At 33.8% G+C, this 21,990-nt stretch overlaps 1 protein-coding gene and 1 pseudogene across 5 annotated transcripts in view; both read right to left on the bottom strand.

Annotated features, from left to right (window-relative positions):
* Positions 1-13,250: 13,250 nt before the first annotated feature.
* LOC116075434 lies at positions 13,251-16,666 on the bottom strand (annotated as a pseudogene).
* Positions 16,667-19,155: 2,489 nt separating this feature from the next.
* Grik2 (glutamate ionotropic receptor kainate type subunit 2) overlaps positions 19,156-21,990 on the bottom strand; it is a 626,777-nt gene continuing 623,942 nt past the window's right edge. For 4 of the 5 annotated variants that reach the window (XM_031346617.1, XM_031346612.1, XM_031346614.1 and 1 more), the window contains one exon: positions 19,156-20,849. Coding sequence is in view for 3 of the 5 variants with exons in the window: in XM_031346612.1 (XP_031202472.1) it covers positions 20,685-20,849 (165 nt within the window). In the remaining 2 variants the exon portion in view is untranslated. The remainder of the gene's footprint in view (positions 20,850-21,990) is intronic. The other variant, XM_031346615.1, reaches the window with a different exon arrangement.

Below are 21,990 nucleotides of genomic sequence, written 5' to 3'. Positions count from 1 at the left end.
GACATAAACTCTCACACTGTCAAATATCTGAAGGTGTCTTTAATGCCTCCTTATGTTCTTGCCACAAACAATCGTATCTTCTTTGCTAAGCCTGTTAATTAAAGGTGTTCGTTTTTTAGTTTTGCCCAATTTCTTCCTAATTATTTCCTTTGATTTATTTTATTTTGCCTTGATGTTACTTGCAGGCATCTTGTTTCTCTTTTAGATTTTTTTTTGTTGTTGTTATCAATGTTCTCAAACCCTTCTTAGCCCACATACTAACTTGATTATTTTTCTAAATTGCAAGTATGGTTAGATGATTACTGCTGACTGTTTCAATGATCACACATTGTCCAAGGTTAAATGAATCTCCTGCAGGATTCATCTCTTCTTACATTGAGATGTGCCACACCGCTTTAACTCTTGGGCCATATTTCTGCTTTTAGAGTTCTATGACTAAGCATATTCTTGTTCTTCACCTTATCTTTGAAGGAATGCTCCTGTGGACGTGTTACTACAGCCCTCACCTCTTGCCTGGATATTTACTTGGTCTTCTCAGGCGTCATGTGTCTCCTCAAGAGGCTTTCACACTCCTACTTTCAAGCTTTTCTTCTGAGAGACACCTTCTCTATAAAAACACAGACTACTCCACAAGCCTATAAGAGAGTACTTTCCAGGATGCATGATCTTCTGTTGGGTGTGTTGCGACTTAAATTTCTATTCTTTTGCAAGCTGGGCTTCTTACTGGTTACTTTACCCAGTATGTGGACTATAGAAAGAAGTAATTTGGGGAAGTCTTTAAAACTCAATGAGCAGTAGATGCTAGTATGTGGAAATCAGAAGTATTATAATTTCCATATAGAAATGTTGAGAATACTAAACTACACAATGATGTGTTGTATAAAACAGTCCTGGAAAAGTGTTACGTTGAGAAAGCCAATGATGAGGCAGAATTGTGGCATGCTTTCTTTTTCTTGTACCATTATAAAATTTAAGATAAAAGACAACTTAACCTAATCTTTCTTTTCATCTTTCCATGTGATCATAACACTGGTTTATTGGTATTAATGATATTTTAATATTATATTTTTTAATATTTTAAATTAATTTTTCTTGAAATTTGTACATGCATCTAACATTTTGGCACTTGTGATCACCTATAGCTTTTTCTGGAACTGTGAGTATCCACCCCACAGTTACCTGGCAATAGGCAGGTAATACCTGGCTTATTATAAAAGGGGCTGTATGTCCCCTCCTTGCTTTCTAACTCTCCTACTCTTTTACTCTCTGCCCCCATCTCTCCCTGCCCATTCACCTTCTCTCCCCTCCCCCTCCTCACTTTCTCTTCACATGTTCCTGGCTGGTCTTCCCTCTCCTCTCTCTTCTCTTCTCTTCTCTTCTCTTCTCTTCTCTTCTCTTCTCTTCTCTTCTCTTCTCTTCTCTTCTCTCCACTTTTCTCCATCTCTCCTTCTTCTTCTTCTTCTTCTTCTTCTTCTTCTTCTTCTCCTCCTCCTCCTCCTCCTCCTCCTCCTCCTCCTCCTCCTCCTCCTTCTTCTTCTTCTTCTTCTTCTTCTTCTGCTGCTGCTGCTGCTGCTTCTTCTTCCCCCCTCTGTCTCTCTCTCTTTCTCTTTCTCTCTCTCCCTCCCTCCCTTTCTCTCTCTACTTCCTCCTCAATTCTCCTTTCCGTGCCCTAAACAAACTCTATTCTATACCATACTCTCTGTGTGTTAGCTACCTTATGGGAAGGGAGGCCTCAGCATGGGTCCAGAGCCACTTCACCTACTTCACCATATGTTGCTCTATCAAGCATATCCTTGGTTCCTTTCTCCTGTAAAAAATGCTACAGCAACCACACAACATTATTTTTTTCAAATTGAAATAATTAATGGCTTTTGTTTTTGTGAGATTCCATAGTTTATATACTTTTAAAATATACATACTACTTAAAAATCTAAGTTTATATCCATAGACAAGTGCTTGTTTCAGGATTTATCAAAGAATCTTCTCCTTACAATGACTTTTATGAATTCAGACATCTTGGGCTATACCATGGACTTGCAAGTAACAGCTGAGTATCCAGTGCTAAGCAGACTTCATAGCACTCATAAATTATGAACAAATAAGGGCAGAATGAATATAAGAGCAAGAAGTAGTAGTGAGGAGGGCTCTGAAATGGATCTCCCAGTCATGATACAATCACTAACACACAGCACTTTAAATTGCCTACACCAAACTGGACCTGCCAACAAGTCATTGATAGGGTATAAAACTTAAGGAGACCTACCAAAGTATTGACTACTGATTGGTTCTAGAGGCAACAATCATTTTCCTCATACATGAATTCACTGTGATCCTTTCAGGATCCATTGAATAGTTACATCCTCATGGCCATGCTGACAGTGCTGTTTATACTTAGTAGCTAATGAAACAAGACAAAAATACATTAACATAGGAAAGTGTTACAGAATATTTAATCACAATATGAACCAAAAAGATTGTGTTGTTTACTAAGAAAATGATGTGTATCAAGATTATTAACAAACAATCCAACTTTTAGTTAACAGTTTTCACCTTCTATCACATTTTACATCATCAGTTTGTTCTAGATGCACAACCGTAGCCTAGCAAACTCTCTCAACTCCTACTATGGTTAGTTTCAAGTCCTCACCTTTTTCTCTGTAAATTTTAGTCTATTCTTTAACTTGAGTCGTGAAGCTTAATGTAGGGTCACATAGATGTTGGCAAAAATAAAGGTTACTGAATGAGCAAAGAATAATAATTATTCAAAACCAATTGCTGAGCCCATGCTGTTTCTGGCAGGCTCACCTGTACTGTGTTGTGAGAACTCACTACAGACTACATACTGAATGTGCCCTGGGCACACAGGGCTTTCCACATGCTGTCACACCTTACAATGCCAACAATTGTTCATGATCACTTTGGCTTTGGATGTGATGTGAGATTATTCTAAAGGGAGGTGACCTTTTCATAGATAGATAGATAGATAGACAGATAGATAGATAGATAGATATACAGACAGATCTGCTCTTACAGAAAAAAAGGAGTTTGTGCAAAACAAACACATTAAGATTTTCTAACCATTATTACGTATGGAAGTATCACCTTAGTATAAATTTGGTCTATTTCATATTGAAATATTTACTTTTAAATGTAGCTGTCTAAAGTTGTTGAACTTAATTTCATGAAATGTTATTAAATGAATTTTGGCTTAATATTAGGACAGAATTTCTAATAATTTCTTAAATGATCCTGAACATACTTCTATAATTAATATTATATATCTATGTGAAATCACATTTTAGTATTGATGAATTGAGTGCAAATATGGCAAACAATTCTGAAACCTATTGAAGAGGCTCTATACACCTACAATATTTAGGAAAAATTAATTCCATAAGCAAAATAAATGGGCAGTCATTAGTATGCAAAGCTGCTTTTAATCATAAACTGTGCAATTGTATGTGTATCAAATAACTGTTTTAATGTGTTCTCTAAAATTTATTATGAGAAAATTTATATATACATATATACATATATCAAGATGTACAAAAATTTGGGGATAGATCAAAAGTTTTTAAGAATCCCTGTATAAATTCAATTTCAGTTTTCATTCATAGTATTAAAATGAAAACTATTTCCATTTTAAAAATTGCCATTATATTTTGTAAATAGGTCTGTTGTAGGCATGAAGAGTCAATTAAAAAGGCAAGTGACAAGAAGTAAGAAAACTAAAAAAGGAGTTATAATTAAAATAACCTGTATAGAATGAGGATTATAATATAAGTGATATTTCAAGGTATTTACTTATTTTCCTCTCTGCTCCTTTATAATGTTGCTCTTTGGGAAAAGGCCCTGAATTATATATATTTTGTAATTTGATGGTTAGATACACATTGAAATATAGATGAGCCTAGTAAACATTTGCCAAGTACATGAGTACATAATAAAAATAATATAGTAGTCTCTACAGCTAGCTATGGGAGTTACTAGAAGAAGATATAAAAGTCTTCTAGAAGCAAGCTTGGAAAATATATGGTATTTAATATGAATCTTAGCAATGGGCTGTAAAACATATATATGTATATACATATAGCAGTAATAATTAAGGGAAAGTTTGTGAATTTGAGGGGAAATATGGGAGAAGTTGAAGTAGACAGGGAGAGTTGGAAGTGACATATTGCTTTTGTATAAAGTTCTCAAAGAAACAAAATTGTTAAAAATAATTTTAAATGTTGTATGCCAAGGCTATGGAAATTTGTGGAAAAGATGGTAGAGACATTTTAGGAGCCAGAACAAGGGGAGAAGGGCTGTATAATGCCATCTTCAACCATGACAGAATTCCAAGCTGTCCCCATCATGAACCCAGAGAAGTACAAGTTTATACACTAAGCCTTCACAAAACTATCCCTGTTAACTATGAGTCATGAATCATGGAAGAGAGAGAATGTATGGACCCTGAAAATTCTGGCTGACCTACTGTGTTCTGAAATTTTCTGGAAGAATAGGACTTATTGTACAGTTGCAAACACAATGAGCTAACTAGGCTAAAAGTTAGTTCTGATCCCATGGTAACACATACACACAGACCTGATTAAATTTATGTTGTAAAATAAATACAAAGATATGAAGGTGTGGAGAGGATTTTTAGAGTGAGGGGCTGGTAGGGATAGGGAAGATAAGGGAAAGTGGGAAAATGACAGAAGCTAGAATGCATTGTCTACATAATTTAATTTAATAAAGAGTAAATGAAAAAAAGCATTTTAAAATAGCATAAAGATGCTAACAGCAAATCAACAGAATGATAATTTGAACATTAAAATTAGAAAACTTATTTGTTCATCAGAAAACAGGTTAAAGAAAGTAAAATGTAAATGGTACATGGTTAAAAGGCATTTTCATAAAATATAATAAAGTCTCAGGTAATATAATGCCATTCATATTTAGGCTCCTTGGGACCTTTAAAACACTAAATAAAAATTTAAAAGAATGAAATATTTGAGTACACATTTCTTAGAATTGAAACACATGTAAATATTGGATATCTCTTCATAGAATCTAGACTACAGAAAAAAGAAAACTAAGGCCATATATTTTCATATAATTTACAAGTTTTAAATTAAAAAATAAATCTGTGAAAATCAAGAGATGAAGGAGCATAATGACATATTCATTTTTCATATTCATAAGATCTATTAAGCTTATAAAACTTTAGAGAAATGGAGTCCCTCCACTACCACACAGGGCATATGTTTGGTTTTGACCACTTAGAACTAGTATACCATATAAATTTAAATAAGTTATGTTAGTATGGAGATGATAGACAACATAGCAGTATTTAAAGTGCTAGTATTGGAAATAATGTTAGGAGTATGAGAAAAATTAATGACTAGTAAGAAATGTTCACATATTAAGTAAGAACCTAGCAGTCACTTTCTCCTAAAACAGTGTATTCTCAGTTCATCTGCATCTGGGCCATTGTATGTTTAAGGTTCACATGGTGGAATAGTTTGCAATTGCTATAAAACAGAGCAATGTTTATCCCAGAAAAAATGGTAAGCCAGAAATATCAGAAGATATATGTAAAAGCATATTTGAATCTGATTTATAAATACAAAAGTCCTAATAGATACTGAATCAAAACAGGTTATAAATTATACTTATGTCAAATTGTAATCAAATTGTATGTTCTAGGGAAAAATATGAAAAAATACTATTAGAAAAAAAAACTTTAGCAATTTTGAGAAGTCTAAATTTAAATCGAAAACAAAGATAGCCTGACACCAGTGCCGTATTCTCTGTTCCCCACTAATTCTACCTTATTTGTTCTCTCCTTCCTCTAAAATTTTTTCAACTTTTTTTCTCTTTATTTTACTGTTTGCTTTTCTTCAGAATCTTTCCACTGTTTCATACATGGAAGGAAGTTGGGGCCGAGGGACCCATAATGAAAACACAAGACAATGAGGATCTTAATTGAAATTAAGAGTTTAAAAGTTACCAAGGAAATGAGCAAGCTTATCAGAAGATATCAGGAGATTTTAATCTCTCATACAAATTTTCATCATTGAGAACTGAAGTTAAGGTTTGTTCTCTTGGTATAAAAAGAAAAGATATAGATAGATCTGAGGATGCTAAGCCAACCCTGTGTGTAGAGCACCTTAAGATAGTTACCCACATTGGGAATCACAATAGTTCATGCTGACAATGGCAGTAGTTTACTTACTATATATTTTTTTTTATTTTCTATGATTTATAATTTATACCTAGCAGTTGCACTGAAAATGTGTAGAGTATTCTGTGGCTGTGTCAAACAATACAATGCCCTCAGAAGTGTGAATTTATTTAGTGTATTCCCTCACACAGCTATTGGCCTGCAATAGGAAGTTCACTAAGAAATATAAATATCTTTAGAGTAGGATGTGATATCTTTTGGGTTTATTCCAAGGAGTGGTATAACTGGGTCTTGAGGTTGATTGATTTCTAGTTTTGTGGGAAACCACTACATTGATTTCCGAAGTGACTGTATGAGTTAGACTTCCCACGAGCAATGGAGGAGTGTTTCTGTTGCTCCACATCTTCACCAGCATGAGCCCTCACTTATGGTTTTGACAGTAGTCATTCTGACTGTCAGGTGTAAGATAGAATCTCAGATTCATTTGCATTTGCATTTCCCTGAGGGCTAACGATTCTGAACATTTCTTCACATGCTTCTTGGCCCTTTGAGATTCCTCTGTTGAGAATTCTCTGTTTAGTTCTGTACCTAATTTGTAAATTGTATTATTTGTCTTGTTGATGTCTAGTTTATTGAGTTCTTCATATATTTTGGGAATAGCTCTCTGTCAGATCTAGATAGTATCAGTGAAGATCTTTTCTCATTCTCTAGGCCAATGTTTTGTCTTATTGACAGTGTCCTCTACTTTGCAGAAGCTTTCAGCTTCAAAAGATCCCATTTATTAATTGTTGATCTTCAGTGACTGCACTATTGTTGTTCTGCTCATGAAGTTGTTTTCAGTGCCAATGACTTCAAGATTAATACCCATTTTTTCTTCTATCAGGATCAGTGTATCTGGTTTTATGTTGAAGTTACTGATTGACTTTGATTTTAGTTCTGACTAGGGTGATAGATATGGACCTATTTGCATTCTTCTACATGAAGACATTCAGTTAGACCAGCAGCATTTGTTGAAATACTTTCTTTTGTTCATTGAATAATTTTGGCATTTTGATCAATACCCAAGTATCCATATGTTCGATACTATTGAACAACTTGGTTATGTCAATACCATGTCCTTTTTATTACTATAGTTCTATAGTAGAGCTTTAAATCAGGGATAGTGACATTTCTGGAATATTTTTTATTGTATGGGATTGTTTTAGCTATCATAGGGTTCTAATTTATCACAAAGACACTTGCTCAACTATGTTCATAACAGCTTTATTAATAATAACCAGAAACTGGAAACAATGTAGATATCCCTCAACTGAAGAATGGATAAAGAAAATGTGGTATATTTACACAATGGAGTATTACTCAGCTGTTAAAAGCAAGAACATCTTAAAATTTGCTGGCAAATGGATGGAGCTGGTAAAACTAATCTTGCGTGAAGTAGCTCAGACCCAAAAGAACAAATGTGCTATGTACTTCTTTGTAAGTGATATTAACTGCAAAGTAAAGAATACTTAGGCTATAGTCCACAGACACAGAGAGGCTAAGAAACAAGGATGCTTCAAGGAGGGAATACCTCATCTTACTGCAACTTGATATGCTATATGTGGTTGATGTCCCTTGATGGTCTCCACTGTTTTGAAGGAAAAAGAGGACAAGTGGATTGGAAGGAAAAGGGTAGGTGGCATGGAAGATATGGGGGTGCTGAGGAAGAAAGGGATAGCTTTGGTAAGAATATAATATATGAAAGAATAACTTAATTTTAAAGAGATATCAAAATTCTGATCTTTTCACTTGAGTATGAAGCAACTGGAGGGATATGTTCATGAAATTAAGTCTAAGATACAGCCTTTTCAGCAGAGGCCCATGTTTCTTTTAAATCTTAATAAATTCTAAAAATAATTTCCATGTAAATAAGATCAATATGACTTCCATAAAAGTTTTTGGAAATGATACAGTACATTTTTTTTTGAGGTCAGCACCAAGTCTGGGAGACCAGTGAGTGGATTATCCAGTTTGGGCACTATAGAAAGATTATAAAAAGATCCAAGTGTCTTTTAGTGTTGCGCTACTTCGAGCAGTGATGGGAAAGACTGGCTCATAACTGTGTTTTCCTACATTAGGTTAAAGTTTGAAAAGTAAAACCACCAACCAACTTTAGTATAGGTGTCAGAAGGATTTCGCGAAAAGATAGAACACTGACATGAACTGGATTTTTATGCCAGTCATGGTCCAATCCACCATCATTTCCTCTTTCAGGTTCTCTCCATATTTATACCGTAAAAGGTGTTAAAAAGTATGCATGTCTTCTGGTAGTCTGAAGTAGGAGCTATTTAAGATTCTGTACCAAATAACTTAGGGTCCTCAACTTCTAGTATGTAGGACATTCTGAGCTGTTTATGGATTCTTCTTTGTATAGTGTAGAAAATATTAATTCTGAAGTATCATCGTTCTATTTACAATGTATATTCTCCCTCTATCAGTCTTATAAGATCATCTCTTCTGCTCATATCAAAGTATGGAATAGCTAAGTTTTTATTTGTTTCTTTGTTTGGTTTAGCTTCAGATCACCAATCTTCTCATTAGTAGTCTTTACTGAACCAATCTATCTACATTTATAAATCTAGTCACTAATAGTACATACAATGCTAAAGTTAATATTTTTATTTGCTTTAGATTTGAACTCTGACTTCTATATATGCAATCAATGAACTATAAAACAATTCTTCATTTTCAACTGTTTCAAAATATAAATATATCTTGTTCTTATAAATATAAATTTTTTCCTCACTCCATTAATTTTCCCTTTTTAATAGATGAGAACATCATCCAAGAAAGTCTTGAAACTGAAGTTTTCAAAGCCCAGCTGGCATTGTTAGTTCTGAGCTTTTGTCTCCTTCAAAAGTTATGAAGTCCTAACCTTATACAACTAAAGTCATCTAAAAACCAAAAGTTTGGCTCTAAAAACATACATTAGTAACATTATGTACACTAAGCAAGTTATATATACCTGTAAGACACTTAGCAAACAATGAGGCCATGAATTTTAAAGAGGGCAAGAAGGTGTATTTGGGAGAGCTGAGAAGAAAGAAATGAAGGATGGAAGGAAAGAAGGAAGGAAGGAAAGAAGGAAAGAAGGAAAAGAACAGGATAAGTATAATTATATCATAATCTCAACATTTTACAGTAAAAAGAAAAGGAGTGTCATAACTTAATGGGCTAGGTAAATTGCTCAAGATCAAGTTATCATGCGATCAAGAAAATCGTGGTGGACGCCTTTAATCGCAGCACTTGGGAGGCAGAGACAGGTGGATTTCTGAATTCGAGGCCAGCCTGGTCTACAGAGTGAGTTCCAGGACAGCCAGGGCTACACAAGAGAAACCCTGTCTCGAAAAACCAAAACAAAAAAAGAAAAGAAACGAAAATTGTCATATATGGAGCCTATGGAACCGAAGGTTTGAAGCAACTTGGATTGCACAAAATCACAGAGAAAGCAATAGTTGTAGAAAATACATTCAAAATCATAAAGCAGAATTCCTAAACAAAAGTAAATATTAACATTCTAAATACATTATTCATTATTGTATTCAATTACAGAGGTTAACACATACTGAGTTTAGACAACTTTAAGGAAAAAAATACATATATATTCCTGTTAGCAGTTTTCCTAATTTTGAAATGATGATCATCTTGCATTTTAGGGTTGATCAGAGAACTGGAGAAAGTCAGTCATAGAAAATTACGGTATTATTGTTATCAAGACACACTGGCTTTCTGTCCTTCCAGTATACGCCATGTCTGTAGATGTTAACTTAGCTTTTCTATGCCTTCATGAAAAGTTATGACATAACATAAATCTTTAACAATCTCTATATTTATTTAATAATTTCTCATATATCTCTGCATGGTACATATTTAAATTTATCTCTTTCTCACAATTTTCAGAGCTAATCTATCATAATCTAAACAACCCAGTGATTAATACAGCACCGTAATAAATCTCATATCCACTCTGATACCTATTTTAAGCCTTCCTTCAAAATGTCACACCCGATTTTCCTTCTGACGTGAAAACCTTATGTAGATGTTTTTCTTTAAGAAATTTCAAGTTTCCCACAGCTCTGTGACTACTGGTCCAGCCCCAGAGATCACCTTAGGACTGCGGTGAGGCCTGGCTTTTAGCTCTCTTTTAAAGAACCCCCAGTGCCCTGCCACTGCTCTCATCTCCTCAAGCATACACTCTCTCAGATAACATAAACACATGATTTTGAGGGGACTGGAATGCTTTCTATTTGCTTCATAAATGCTTCTTACTGTTTCTGACCAGTAGAGTCTGACTCAATGGGAGCCATCCACATGCATGCAGACTAAGCTTTTCAGGGACACTTACAAAGCCCTAAGTTTATTCTCCATCACTGTGTGAAATTTCAAGTGCACTTTCCTGTGACGGGATGAATAAGAGCTGGTTTTGACCCAAATGTGTTTTACTCCCTTTCAGTAAAAACCTTCACTGTCTGAAGTATAATTCTCCTCATCACAACAGCTGAGATGAGGAAGGAGCACAGTGAATCCTTTTCTTTACCTATGTGTGGTCAAAAGGAAAAGGTACCACTGTGTAAATACGTTATGTCAGAGGAAAAGAGGTCACTGGGAAGTCCTACTTTAAACACAGTTAGAAATTCCCAAAGTGGGTAATGAAATATCATCAACTAGCCATATAATCTATATTTGTATACCCAAGAACATATGATTAGCAACAAAGACAACAGAAATTAGGTATTCCAGTCAGGATGTCATTTTTATGTATTAAATGATCTAACTAACCAATTTAATTATTTAGTGAGAGGCATATCACCAAACATTCAAGTTTGACTTAAGGGAGTTCCTCTTGTAAAAGCGTTTTCCAATTTGTATTTATTCATTTAGTGTCATATTTTGTTAAAAGTCTGTCTCCTCTGAAACCATGACAGGCAGCATCAAAACTCGTTTTCGTCATCACTGGGACCAGAAGATCTGGTTGTTAATGTATGTTAACTGTTTTAATATGTATGTTAACTGTTGTATGTTATGAATTTTATCCTTTGAAAAAATTTACAAATACATACAATGTAATTTGAACACATCTATCCCTTTCCCCCCTCTCTCCAACTCCTCTCAGTGTGGAGCCATCCGTTGGTACACTGACGAGATGCAAATGAATACATAGCTGTAGAAAAGCAATTCTTCTTTCAGTAACCATCAACTGTCAATAGCTCTTCAGCTTGTGGTGAGACCTGAGAAGGCCCTTCTCCCTCCATACTGGGATTATTGATATAAACTAACACGTTTATAATTTGTTCACAATTTGGGAAAATGTCAACTTCCATCATATTGATGATATAAAAGATTGGAAAGGATTTCTTAGAAGCAGAAGTGAGAGATGCCTACATGAAGTAGACATGTAACTAAACGAAAGATACTCAGCAGGGTTGACAGACTATCAAGTGTTTCCTCTCTTGATAGATTTCTAAACAGCCATATCAGTAAACACAACTTTCTTTTATAAAAAGACTTATATATGTAAGTAAGAACATTAAAATTAGAAGGAACTGATTAATTAAAGAAGAATCATCAGAGTGCACAGTGTAAGGAAACAAAGAAAGTGACTAACAGAACAATGCAGAGTATACAAACAGAGATGAGATCCTAGAAATACCAGGGCAACCAAAATCACAACTTTCCTCTATTTTCAAATTTTTCTCAATGACAGAACCTTTGGGTTTTAGTAGCATATTTCTGCTTGAATTCATGTCTACATTTCCCATCTTCCCATATAAGAAGGTGGCATATAATTAATTTCTATGTGTTATAAAGTATAGTGTGTTTCTCTCGAGGGAAAAAGACATATTTTTTCTTTTAGTATTTCATTCTACACACACACATACACACATACACACACACACACACAAAGAGAGACACACACAAACACACACACTCCCTGTCTTTGTGTCATAACATCTATCTTAAACTGTATAAAAACTTAAATGCTGAAACACATAGTAAACAATAAAAAGTTTTAAAATGTATAGATGTATCTTATGCAAAATGTATCTTATATTTAATAATTTAATTTATAGGTTATATATAAGATAAAATGATTAAATTTTTTCAGTCACTTAATCATGTTTAATTATATATTAAATGATAAAATTAATCTTAAATCTAAATATTAGGAACTGATAGTGCTACAATTTTAGTACAATGTGAAAATCTCCATTAAAATATTATAAAAGCAGTGATTAGTTTTGAAATGAGCCAGAGATATATGCTTAAAGTCTCTTTTAAATTAGGCTTACAATAAATATGATTGGAAGATAGTGTGAGAAAATACACTAACTCTGACTCTTAAAACTTTACAGTCTGGAGTAGTTCCCAAAGAAAGCTTTCTAATCTATATTATAACACATTTCTCAAGCTTTATTAGATCAAACTTGTAGTGATCTTAGTGTTTTGAAGTAGAGATATACCCTCAAAAATATATCATAGTAGATTTTCAACATCATTATATGAAAGATACTAAAATAGAAATATTTCTTTTTCAAAAATGTTCTTACATTCAATATTTTTTCAGTATTTTTATTAAAGTAGAATTCAGTTGAGTTGTAAAAATATTTTTCTTACACATAGAGTTAGAATATGTTTGGTAAGAACTAAGTAGTAACAAGTATGTACTTCTTATTTATTTTTTTCATTTTAATCTTATTCTGTATGAATGTAACTTGAACACAGTATGTCTGTATTTTATTTGGTTCAAAACTACATATCTGAAAAATTATTTTTAAAGAAAGAGCTCTAATTGCAGACAAGAGTGAATGCAGACAAGAGTACATTATGTATATAAAATTTTGTTCTGTATATAAAATTATAATAATGAGGAAGTTTAAATATAAATGTCAAGAACAATGAGAAAATGAAACAAAATGTTGAAATCCAAAGGTCATGCCAGCAAATGATACATACATACACAGATGCAGAACTCTTCAAAGAGATCTGGGTAAAAACCTGGGATCACATAGTTATGTCAGAAAACCACCAACAAAACAGGAAATAGCGATAGAGAATCAATTTAATAGTGGTACAAAAGAGAACATAAAATAACAAGGAGTCTTTTAATGGAGGTGGACAATTGTGTAGCTTTTCTTGAAAATTTTGTGTTAGGTTTTAACTTAGCACATAAAAATTTCCTGTGTTTAAGTACAATGTACATATTTATTTTTTCAAAAGCACGGTTTCCATTTATACAGAGTCCTAAGCAGCTCAGCGGCAGGAGGAGTGGGAGAGGTTCCATTTTCAACCCAGGAGCATCTATGATATTAGTTTGTATCAAACACACAGCCAAGTGGCATCATAGATTTGATAAACTGATAACAAGGTTGAGTCTCTCTCTGTTAGAACAACAAGGTGAATGCCAATCTTTGCTTTTGTAAGAATCCTGAATCTAGTATTTTCAACTCCAACTCTTCCAATTTCTATTTCTGAAAGTTTGAAATCAATAGACAGAACAGTATACAGACATGCAATTTCATTATCTAAATATTTATTCAAATGTCCAATCAAATTTCTTCTTCACTTACTTTTTCCAAGGAGTCTAGTTGGTTATGTTCGTTTAACTTCTGCTGCCATGGCTTAAAACCTAGAGGATTCTACTTGTACACTTGAGGGTCTTTTTCTTTTTTCATTTATACCAGTTAAAACATCATACAACAACGAAGCAGCCTCATTTCATTATTCTGTGTGTTGACTTGAGAAGTGTCAGCAGTTCTTTTACATAGCATGTCCACAGGAAACTCATAGCCACCTTTGTCTTTCCAATTTGCTGCCTCATAGCATGCCCTCTGTACCTGGAGTCTGCTGTCAGCTGTTACCCCATCATTTACAACCAATGCTTTCAGTTAATTTGAACAAGTGTGTTACTGTGTTGGAATCCAATAATTTGTCATTTACTTTCTTCTGTGTGACAAAACCTGATCAGTCTTTTCTTCTGACAGCTACCAATGTAAGTTCACCCTGGTTACAGCCTTAAATGTATATTATACTTGGTAGAGTTGGCCCTTGGGAAGGAAAATAGTAATGTGATGGTCAAAACAGGCACTGGAACCACGGGCATGGTGTTCCCCCTATTTCATACAACCTGTCCAGTGTGCATATTTTTAAAAGAGAAAAATGTATATTCCAGTGTGGAACATATGAGATATAATTAAAAGCAAATTTTCAGAATAAATGGGACAAAAATGGCTTTATTCGCTCACACACAGGGTAGAATTTGGGGTCCTGAACTCTTGACTCTCTGGTTGCTGAAATATAGTGGTTAGGACTTCCAGGCATTGAGGAATGAAGTTAAAAGACACCGCTCAGGAAATCTAATACACCCAAGAAGGAAAAAAACCAAACAGAGGTACTTGGATAGATTATTCAACAAGTAGTCCATATACATTCACCTACAGGATTACTCAAGTTAGATGAGCATTCTGTCACAACTAAACATCAACAAAACTGTGCCAGTGTAATGTTTATTCTACTTTACATCATCATAAAGAGAACACTAAGGATAGACTGATGACATTTGACAAACAGAGGTATTTGGAACACAGCTCTCAATGGGATGTCTTCACCAAATCCCACCTACAGAAGAGGAGGTGAGAAGACTGAAAGAGCCAAAGAGGTAGAGGACACCAGGAGAACAAGACCCTTTACAATTCAGGGATTTTCAACCTTCCTAAGGCTAGGACCCTTAAATACCATTCTTCATGTTGTAATGACTCGCAACCATAAATTTATTTTTGCCTCTACTTCATAACTATAATTTTGTTAGTTATAAATCATAATGTAAACATCTATATTGTCTGATTGTCTTAGGAAACCTTTGAGAAAGGGTCATTCTATGTCTAAATGGGTCACTATCCACCAGATAAGAACCAATTCTAATTCAACAGAGGAAAGTAAACAAGAGGATCTGGGATCCTTCTGCCTTCTTGAGGCTCTTTTAGTTTTGTTGGTTTATCTTGCTCAACTTTGATATGATAGTTTTTGTTTGTGTGTTTTCTGTTATTATAGTTATGTTGTTACATTTTGTTATTATCTCTTAGAACCCTGCTCTTTTTGAATGAGAGACTGAGGGAGTAGATACATGTGGGAGAGGAAGTGGGAAAGAACTGGGAGGAGCAAATGGAGGGGAGATGAGTTAACTATTGTCTCAATAATACCTTCAACCCAGGTCAGAAAATTGAAAAGAACACAGGTAGAAAATGCCTTTTCCTAATGATGGGAATATAGAACAATTATGATCAACAACTATGATTCAAGAGAAGACGTCATAGGCACTAAATGGTAACTCGCAGAAATTAAAACGATATCAAAGATGGAAGAAAGTGAAAAATAGTTTTAGATTATAGACTTAAAAGAAAAGTATAGAGTAATAGAAAAATAAATAGACAGGATTCAAAGTTAAGTAATTACAAGTCATAAGAACAGATGTAGAGAGAACAAGGGAAACATGAAGAAAGGAAGACAATAGAGTATTAATTCAAGGTCTTTTCTTAAAATTGAAAAATAGTAGTCTAGTAAGGGTTAGTACAATTGATACAGATTGATCTTTGTCTGAGATAGACAGACAGACAGAGACACAGAGAGAAACAAAGACAAAGAAACAGAAACAGAGAAATAGAGAGATAGAGACAAAGAGAAAGAAGAGGATCAAAAAGAGGAGTAGCAGGAGAAGGAGGAAGAATAATGAAAAGAGGAAAGGGAGGAGGAGGTAGAGGAGAAGGAAAAGGAGAAGGAGGAGGAGGAGGAGGAGGAGGAGGAGAAGAAGAAAAAGAAGAAGAAGAAGAAAAAGAAGAAGAAGAAGAAAAAGAAGAAGAAGAAGAAGAAGAAGAAGAAGAAGAAGAAGAAGAAGAAGAAGAAGAAGAAGAAGAAGAAGAAGAAGAAGAAGAAGAAGAAGTCCAGAAGTCCAAAGAACTGTGACCAACTGATCATGACTTTAGGCTTTCCACAGCAGTCTGAACATGACAGGAGATAAGAAAAAACAAGTACTCTCTCTCTGTCTCTCTATGTATCTCTTTTTCTCTCTGTCTCTGTCTCTCTCTCTCTCAAACACACACACAGACACACACAGAGACACAAAAGGATGAGGAAGGGGAAAAAGACATGAAAATTGGTGGCAAAAGGAGAAATAGATAAGGGGGAAATAGAAGAAATAGCGAAAGTCTTCAAAACTTAAAAGGATCTAATTTTCAGCTAAGATTCAATGCATAGCCAAATAATTACAGACTAGAGGAGAATAGCCATAAAATATCTAAAAACCCATTGAGCCTACTCACCATTTCTATAAAAACACCAAAACAAGAAAACATCAAATAAGTAAATGACATATCTTAAGAGAAATAAATAAGTCATTACATTTGAATCTGCACTGAGGCAAATACCATCACTTGAAGGCAAGAGGAAAACTTCACAATTGTACATGCTTGCAGATCTGGTCACCTCTGAGCACACAGTGGAGGAGTGTGGTTCAAATTTTGTATACATTTAGGTAGGATAGGCATAACCAACGTCCTCATTGCTATGATTCTATCTTTAAAAACTGCCACAAAATCCCAAGACTCTATCTCTACAATGCTGTACATACTCTATTGGCACAGTCAAACAAAGTTGAGTTTATTATACATTTCATGATCAAAGATCACTGTTACTTCTTCCCTGCAAGTTTTATCAGCAAGTCAGAGGACCTTCATTGAGCCTAGGTTGAATGGCACAATAATTGTGGCTAAAACTATAATGACAAGCAGCAGTTCTGTGTATATATGCCTCGTGTATGCACTTTTCTGCAGTTACAATATATTTCAAAGTAAACAGATATCAAAGGGTGACACAATCCTTAAACATTTTGAAACCAGTAATGTTTCATATCCATGCTACCCAAGAGTGGTGCCATGGGATTTGCATTTTGATTACATATGCACTTATATATACATATAAGTGAACAACAAAACATCTGAAACATTCCCGTCAATAAACCATTCTTCATTTCACACATAGGTAAACTACACTATATTTCTCTTGCGCTCCCATGAGAGTTAGAGTTGTTCAGTGATAATTATGTGTGTTTCTTTGGCATTCCCAGGGAGATACTGATTATTCAGTTGTAGTATATGTGTATATAAACCCCTGGTATCTCCATCCTTATTGGTTTCTATAGCTGAAGTCCATGAGCCTCCATTCATCCTCTCAAGTCATAGGTTCTGATGTTGCCTAGAACAGTTGTTAGCTTCTCTTAGCTTTTGATTGTTCCTCTAGAAAATGGTGAGGACTCTCATAAGCTTCCAACCTAGAGTTTTTTCATTGTTTGACATTATGTGTGAAAGTAATTAGCATTTTTATTAAAATTAAAATTAATATATATTATGGCCAGATTTTTTGGAAAAATTAAGTACTTATACATGTATGAAATATTAATTATAATTATAATTATATAAAAAGAATATATATTAAAAACATCTACTATTATTTATAAAGTTAAAGTCTAGTAAGGTTGTTACATATTTAAGAACTTAATTCAATTTTTCAGTAAAATCATTATCAAATTTTACTAGAATTCATTATCTTCTGGCTGCTTAACAATAAAGTTGTAATTTTATGCCTAATGTTTAAAATTATTAAATTCAGTAATAAATTGAAGTTAAAAATATTTAAAGTAAATTAAAATATTACTAATTAAAGGGTTTGCATATCCACATATATGCAATTTCCAAATGTTTAAAATTATATCATTATAAAACATATTAAAGAATTGCTTAGTTTAATATTAAATGAGTTGCTTCAATTGATCATTTTTGACATAGTTTCTCATTGAATGTGCAAATTCTACATGTGTCAGATTCTATATATATTCATGGAATTTCCTCATGATATTAATACCGAATTTTTTTTTTTACTTCACAAATTCATATTTTCAGAAAATTTAAAATTTGTTTGTTAAAAACAGCATCTTAATAATCTAAACACTTTATTTTTGTTATTTAAACTTAGTTACCACTAAATACACCAGTATTGCTACTTTAGCAATGATTTGTATAACTGCATTTGTAGCTTGAACAAAATAATCATTGATATCCGATAATAATAATAGCACAAAAATAGTTAAAGTACTCACATGTATAAATCTTAATTAAATTAAGACAATTTGATTATGTAATTTTTACTATTTTAAGAAATGTGTTATGGAAACTTTTCTAGTGGTTTTCTGTCAGAGGTTCCAATTATAATTACATACTTAGAGTTAATTAATTAATCAGGAAAAGCAACTGAGTCTTGCAGATTTGATTTTCAAAACATAAACCTGTTATAGTTTGTGTTTCACAGTTTCTATTAATACGTTAGGATCTAAAATTAATTATTAACTCTGAACTTCTCTCTATTTGTCCCTCTGCTGACACTTATTGAATTACCAATGCACAGAAAATTCTTAAATTTGATATGAGTTGAACTAAAATAGATTAAGTACCATTCCATAGCATAAGGTAGTACAGTGAACTTCATCAATTTCCAGGTACAAATGAGATAAGATCAAGGTTTCTGTCTTTACAATCATAAATTTTCTCATTCCAGCTACCCTAATTCTAAAACCCATGTATATGTGTTTATTCGTGTGTGTGTGTGTGTGTGTGTGTGTGTGTGTGTGTGTGTGTGTGGTGTGTGTAAATGAGAAAGAGAGAGATAGAGCCAGAGGTAGAGAGAGACAGAGAGAAACTGATATATATAGAGAGACAGAGACAAAGAGAGAGACAGAGAGGAAGGGAGAGAGAAAAACACACCTCCAGGATGCCCTGCTCCCTTTTGCTGGAAATTGGGAAGACCCTTACTTTGAGATGCTAAGACCTCCTGATGGAGAGTTTCTGTACACAACCACATGTTACATTCATTTACACATGCAAGAGAAAAATCAAAGCCAAAGCTGAAAGTAAAATGGACATAATTTTAATGGATTTTTTTTTTTGTAAAACTTTTGTGCATTGGATTCAAACAGCAAACTGTGTGCACTCAACTGTTTTCACAATGTTGTCAAGAGGTCTGTGTCGTTTACCATTTTACACACAACTGTTCATTACAATATGTTATCCGCCTTGTGGGACTCAGGGGTGTGGCGTGGCAAGCCGTGGTGGTAGTGCACCTAGCTTTTATAGTATCTAACTTGAAAATATTTCTCTTCTATGATTCCTTTTTTCTTGATAAAAATAGTTTTCACCAAACGTTGGTGGTGCACACGCACTACCGTTCATGCTTGACATCACACCCCTGACAGGAACACATGTTCTTATTTTGTTGATAAAAAGTATTACAAAAATTTCCATACAAAAACTATTTTCATAGAAATCTTGCATTTCCACAAATAAACCTGAACATTTTTGAAAAGAAAAAAAAAACTGCTCAAGAATTTTGTTCTTTTAACATTGTGACTATAGTTAAATGCAGTCCACCTCAAAGTTCTGTCATGTACTTTTGTCTAGGTGACAAGTCCCCAGTCTTATCAATGGACTCTGCCCAGGCTCCATCAAGGCTCTTTCCAGGAGGAAGCAGTTTCAGTTGACATATCAGAATGTCAGAGTGAAAGCTTCAGTCTTCCATATAACCAGTAATACTGAGCTCTGTTTTACAATTCATGGCAAGGATTGCAAAACATATCTGTTAAATCACAATCTTTATACCAGTGGTTGCTTTTTTTTTTCTTGTGTAAGTTAAGGTAGGGGTTTCTGGGAGCAGGATGCATATTAAAATATTTGCCATTTGTATTTTAAGAAAACAATTATTGGCTTGATAATTGCCATCTATATCACAATCCATGACACAGACTACTGAGAAAGAATAGTAACTGATGGTGGTCGGCTTTCTGTTCCACTTCTATTGAGTACTGATGTGTTTTGCAGTACCGTTTTTTTTCACATTCTATGAACACATATTATCTATTCAGATGATGATTTTACTGAGTATTGGGGGCTAGTAACATTATCACCTCTATTTTGTTGGTGACCATGGGACTGTACTGTTTCTTGTAACACTACAATTTTTGCTGATTTCACTCATTTTTTTAAAAAAATTTTATGGCATTTTTATTGGTTATTCTTTTGGGCACCAACATTCCATCTCCTGACAACAGTTGAGCTTCCGAAGGAATGAGCAGTTTCTCCCTGGACTGCATTTGAAACCAGCCACAACATTTGCATGTAACATTCACTCAAAGGAAGGGAGGAACCCATGATAAACAGTGTAACCCCGTGTAACTTGGTTGATCCATGGTGCTTGTAAATCAAGTCTGATCACTGAAACTGCTTAGATCACAGAGTCTCTAGTTCATAGACACAGCGGCATGAGGTAACTCATTTTATTTTGCACAGGTTGCATATTTCCACAGGAAACATTCTCGCTAAATTGTTTGGAAAAAAAAAAAAAGACGACAGTTTGTGCTTGGGTCATTGGTCTCCCAGCTTCATGCCATGGTTTCTTTACCTGGCAACCTTCTGTCGTTAAATGTGTGCATGTTGATAACTTCTTCTGTTTTCACAATAACTGGAGCCTGTGGCTTATGTTTGAGCCGACGCTGGCACTTCAGGGACATTCTCAGTTCTTCCACCATAGCGCTACAGAAGGACCTCTACAGAAGAACACAGAGAGATTGACATTATAAAAGTTATAGATGGACATAAGGTAGCAATCATTCTCACAGATTGGCCAGCATGCCAGCCTAGGACATTTAGAGTATTTCATGATGATTATAACAAAGTATTATATTTTAATACATGACATAAAATAATGAAAATATTACAACATATGGGCTATTTAAAGAAATCTGCCACCTGATAATGAAATAAACTCTCCATTAATAATTTTTATTATTCAAATAGATTAAGTTATATTTTCTTATGCTAATATGTAAAGTTTATTAGCACTATATAGATGCCTACTTTAAAATTTAAATACAAATTTCTACCAGGTACTCAATTGTGTTTTCTAAGTAGTCATAATTTAAGATGTATTTTTCAGGTCAGAAGATGAGATACCCAAGTTTTCTTTAAACATTGTTTCTCTGCTGTATATCTCAAAACAATAAAAATGGCACTCAGACAAACAAAAAACATAAAATGTGGAATTTATTTACAAGTTTTGTTATTATTATACCTATACAACATTGACAGTGACTAGAAACATATATAATACAATCATGAAATGGGAACTGGTCATATTTTAAACACCTAAACAATCATTATTTGTAATTCATCATCAATGTCTTCATAATGGAAAGACAGAAATAATTTATCCCATGTGGAGAGGATAACCCTATGATTTTTATCTTATTGGTGGAAGATTTTTTACCAATTCTGGATACATATCAGGCTCATTAGTTCACTGTCTCACTATTCATATTAGACTCATTTATGCAAAATAATTTTTTGTTAATGTATCTCCTTACTTGATTAACACACAGAGAGCAGATCCCCGATCCAACTACATATTATAGAGGAAAGTTCAGGTGTGATAAGTCTATAATTACAATCTTCTATATAAAAACCAAAAATGTACAAAATGTACAAGGTTAGACATTTATGAATATTTACTGCTCTAAAAAATGATATGAAACATGATGAGATAAAAATAGGTGTTTTGAGACATACTATTGAGTTAGCTATTGTTGCTTTGTAGTTTATCATAGGACACAGGATAAAAAAGAATATAGTGTATGTTTCTAATGTTTTAAAAATATTTGGAGTGTATAATCATTTGTGACACTCAAACTG

This window comes from Mastomys coucha, unplaced genomic scaffold (genome assembly GCF_008632895.1).
Source record: "Mastomys coucha isolate ucsf_1 unplaced genomic scaffold, UCSF_Mcou_1 pScaffold3, whole genome shotgun sequence".
NCBI classification, from domain to species: Eukaryota; Metazoa; Chordata; class Mammalia; order Rodentia; family Muridae; genus Mastomys; species Mastomys coucha.
This window is presented reverse-complemented; position numbering and strand designations above follow the sequence as displayed.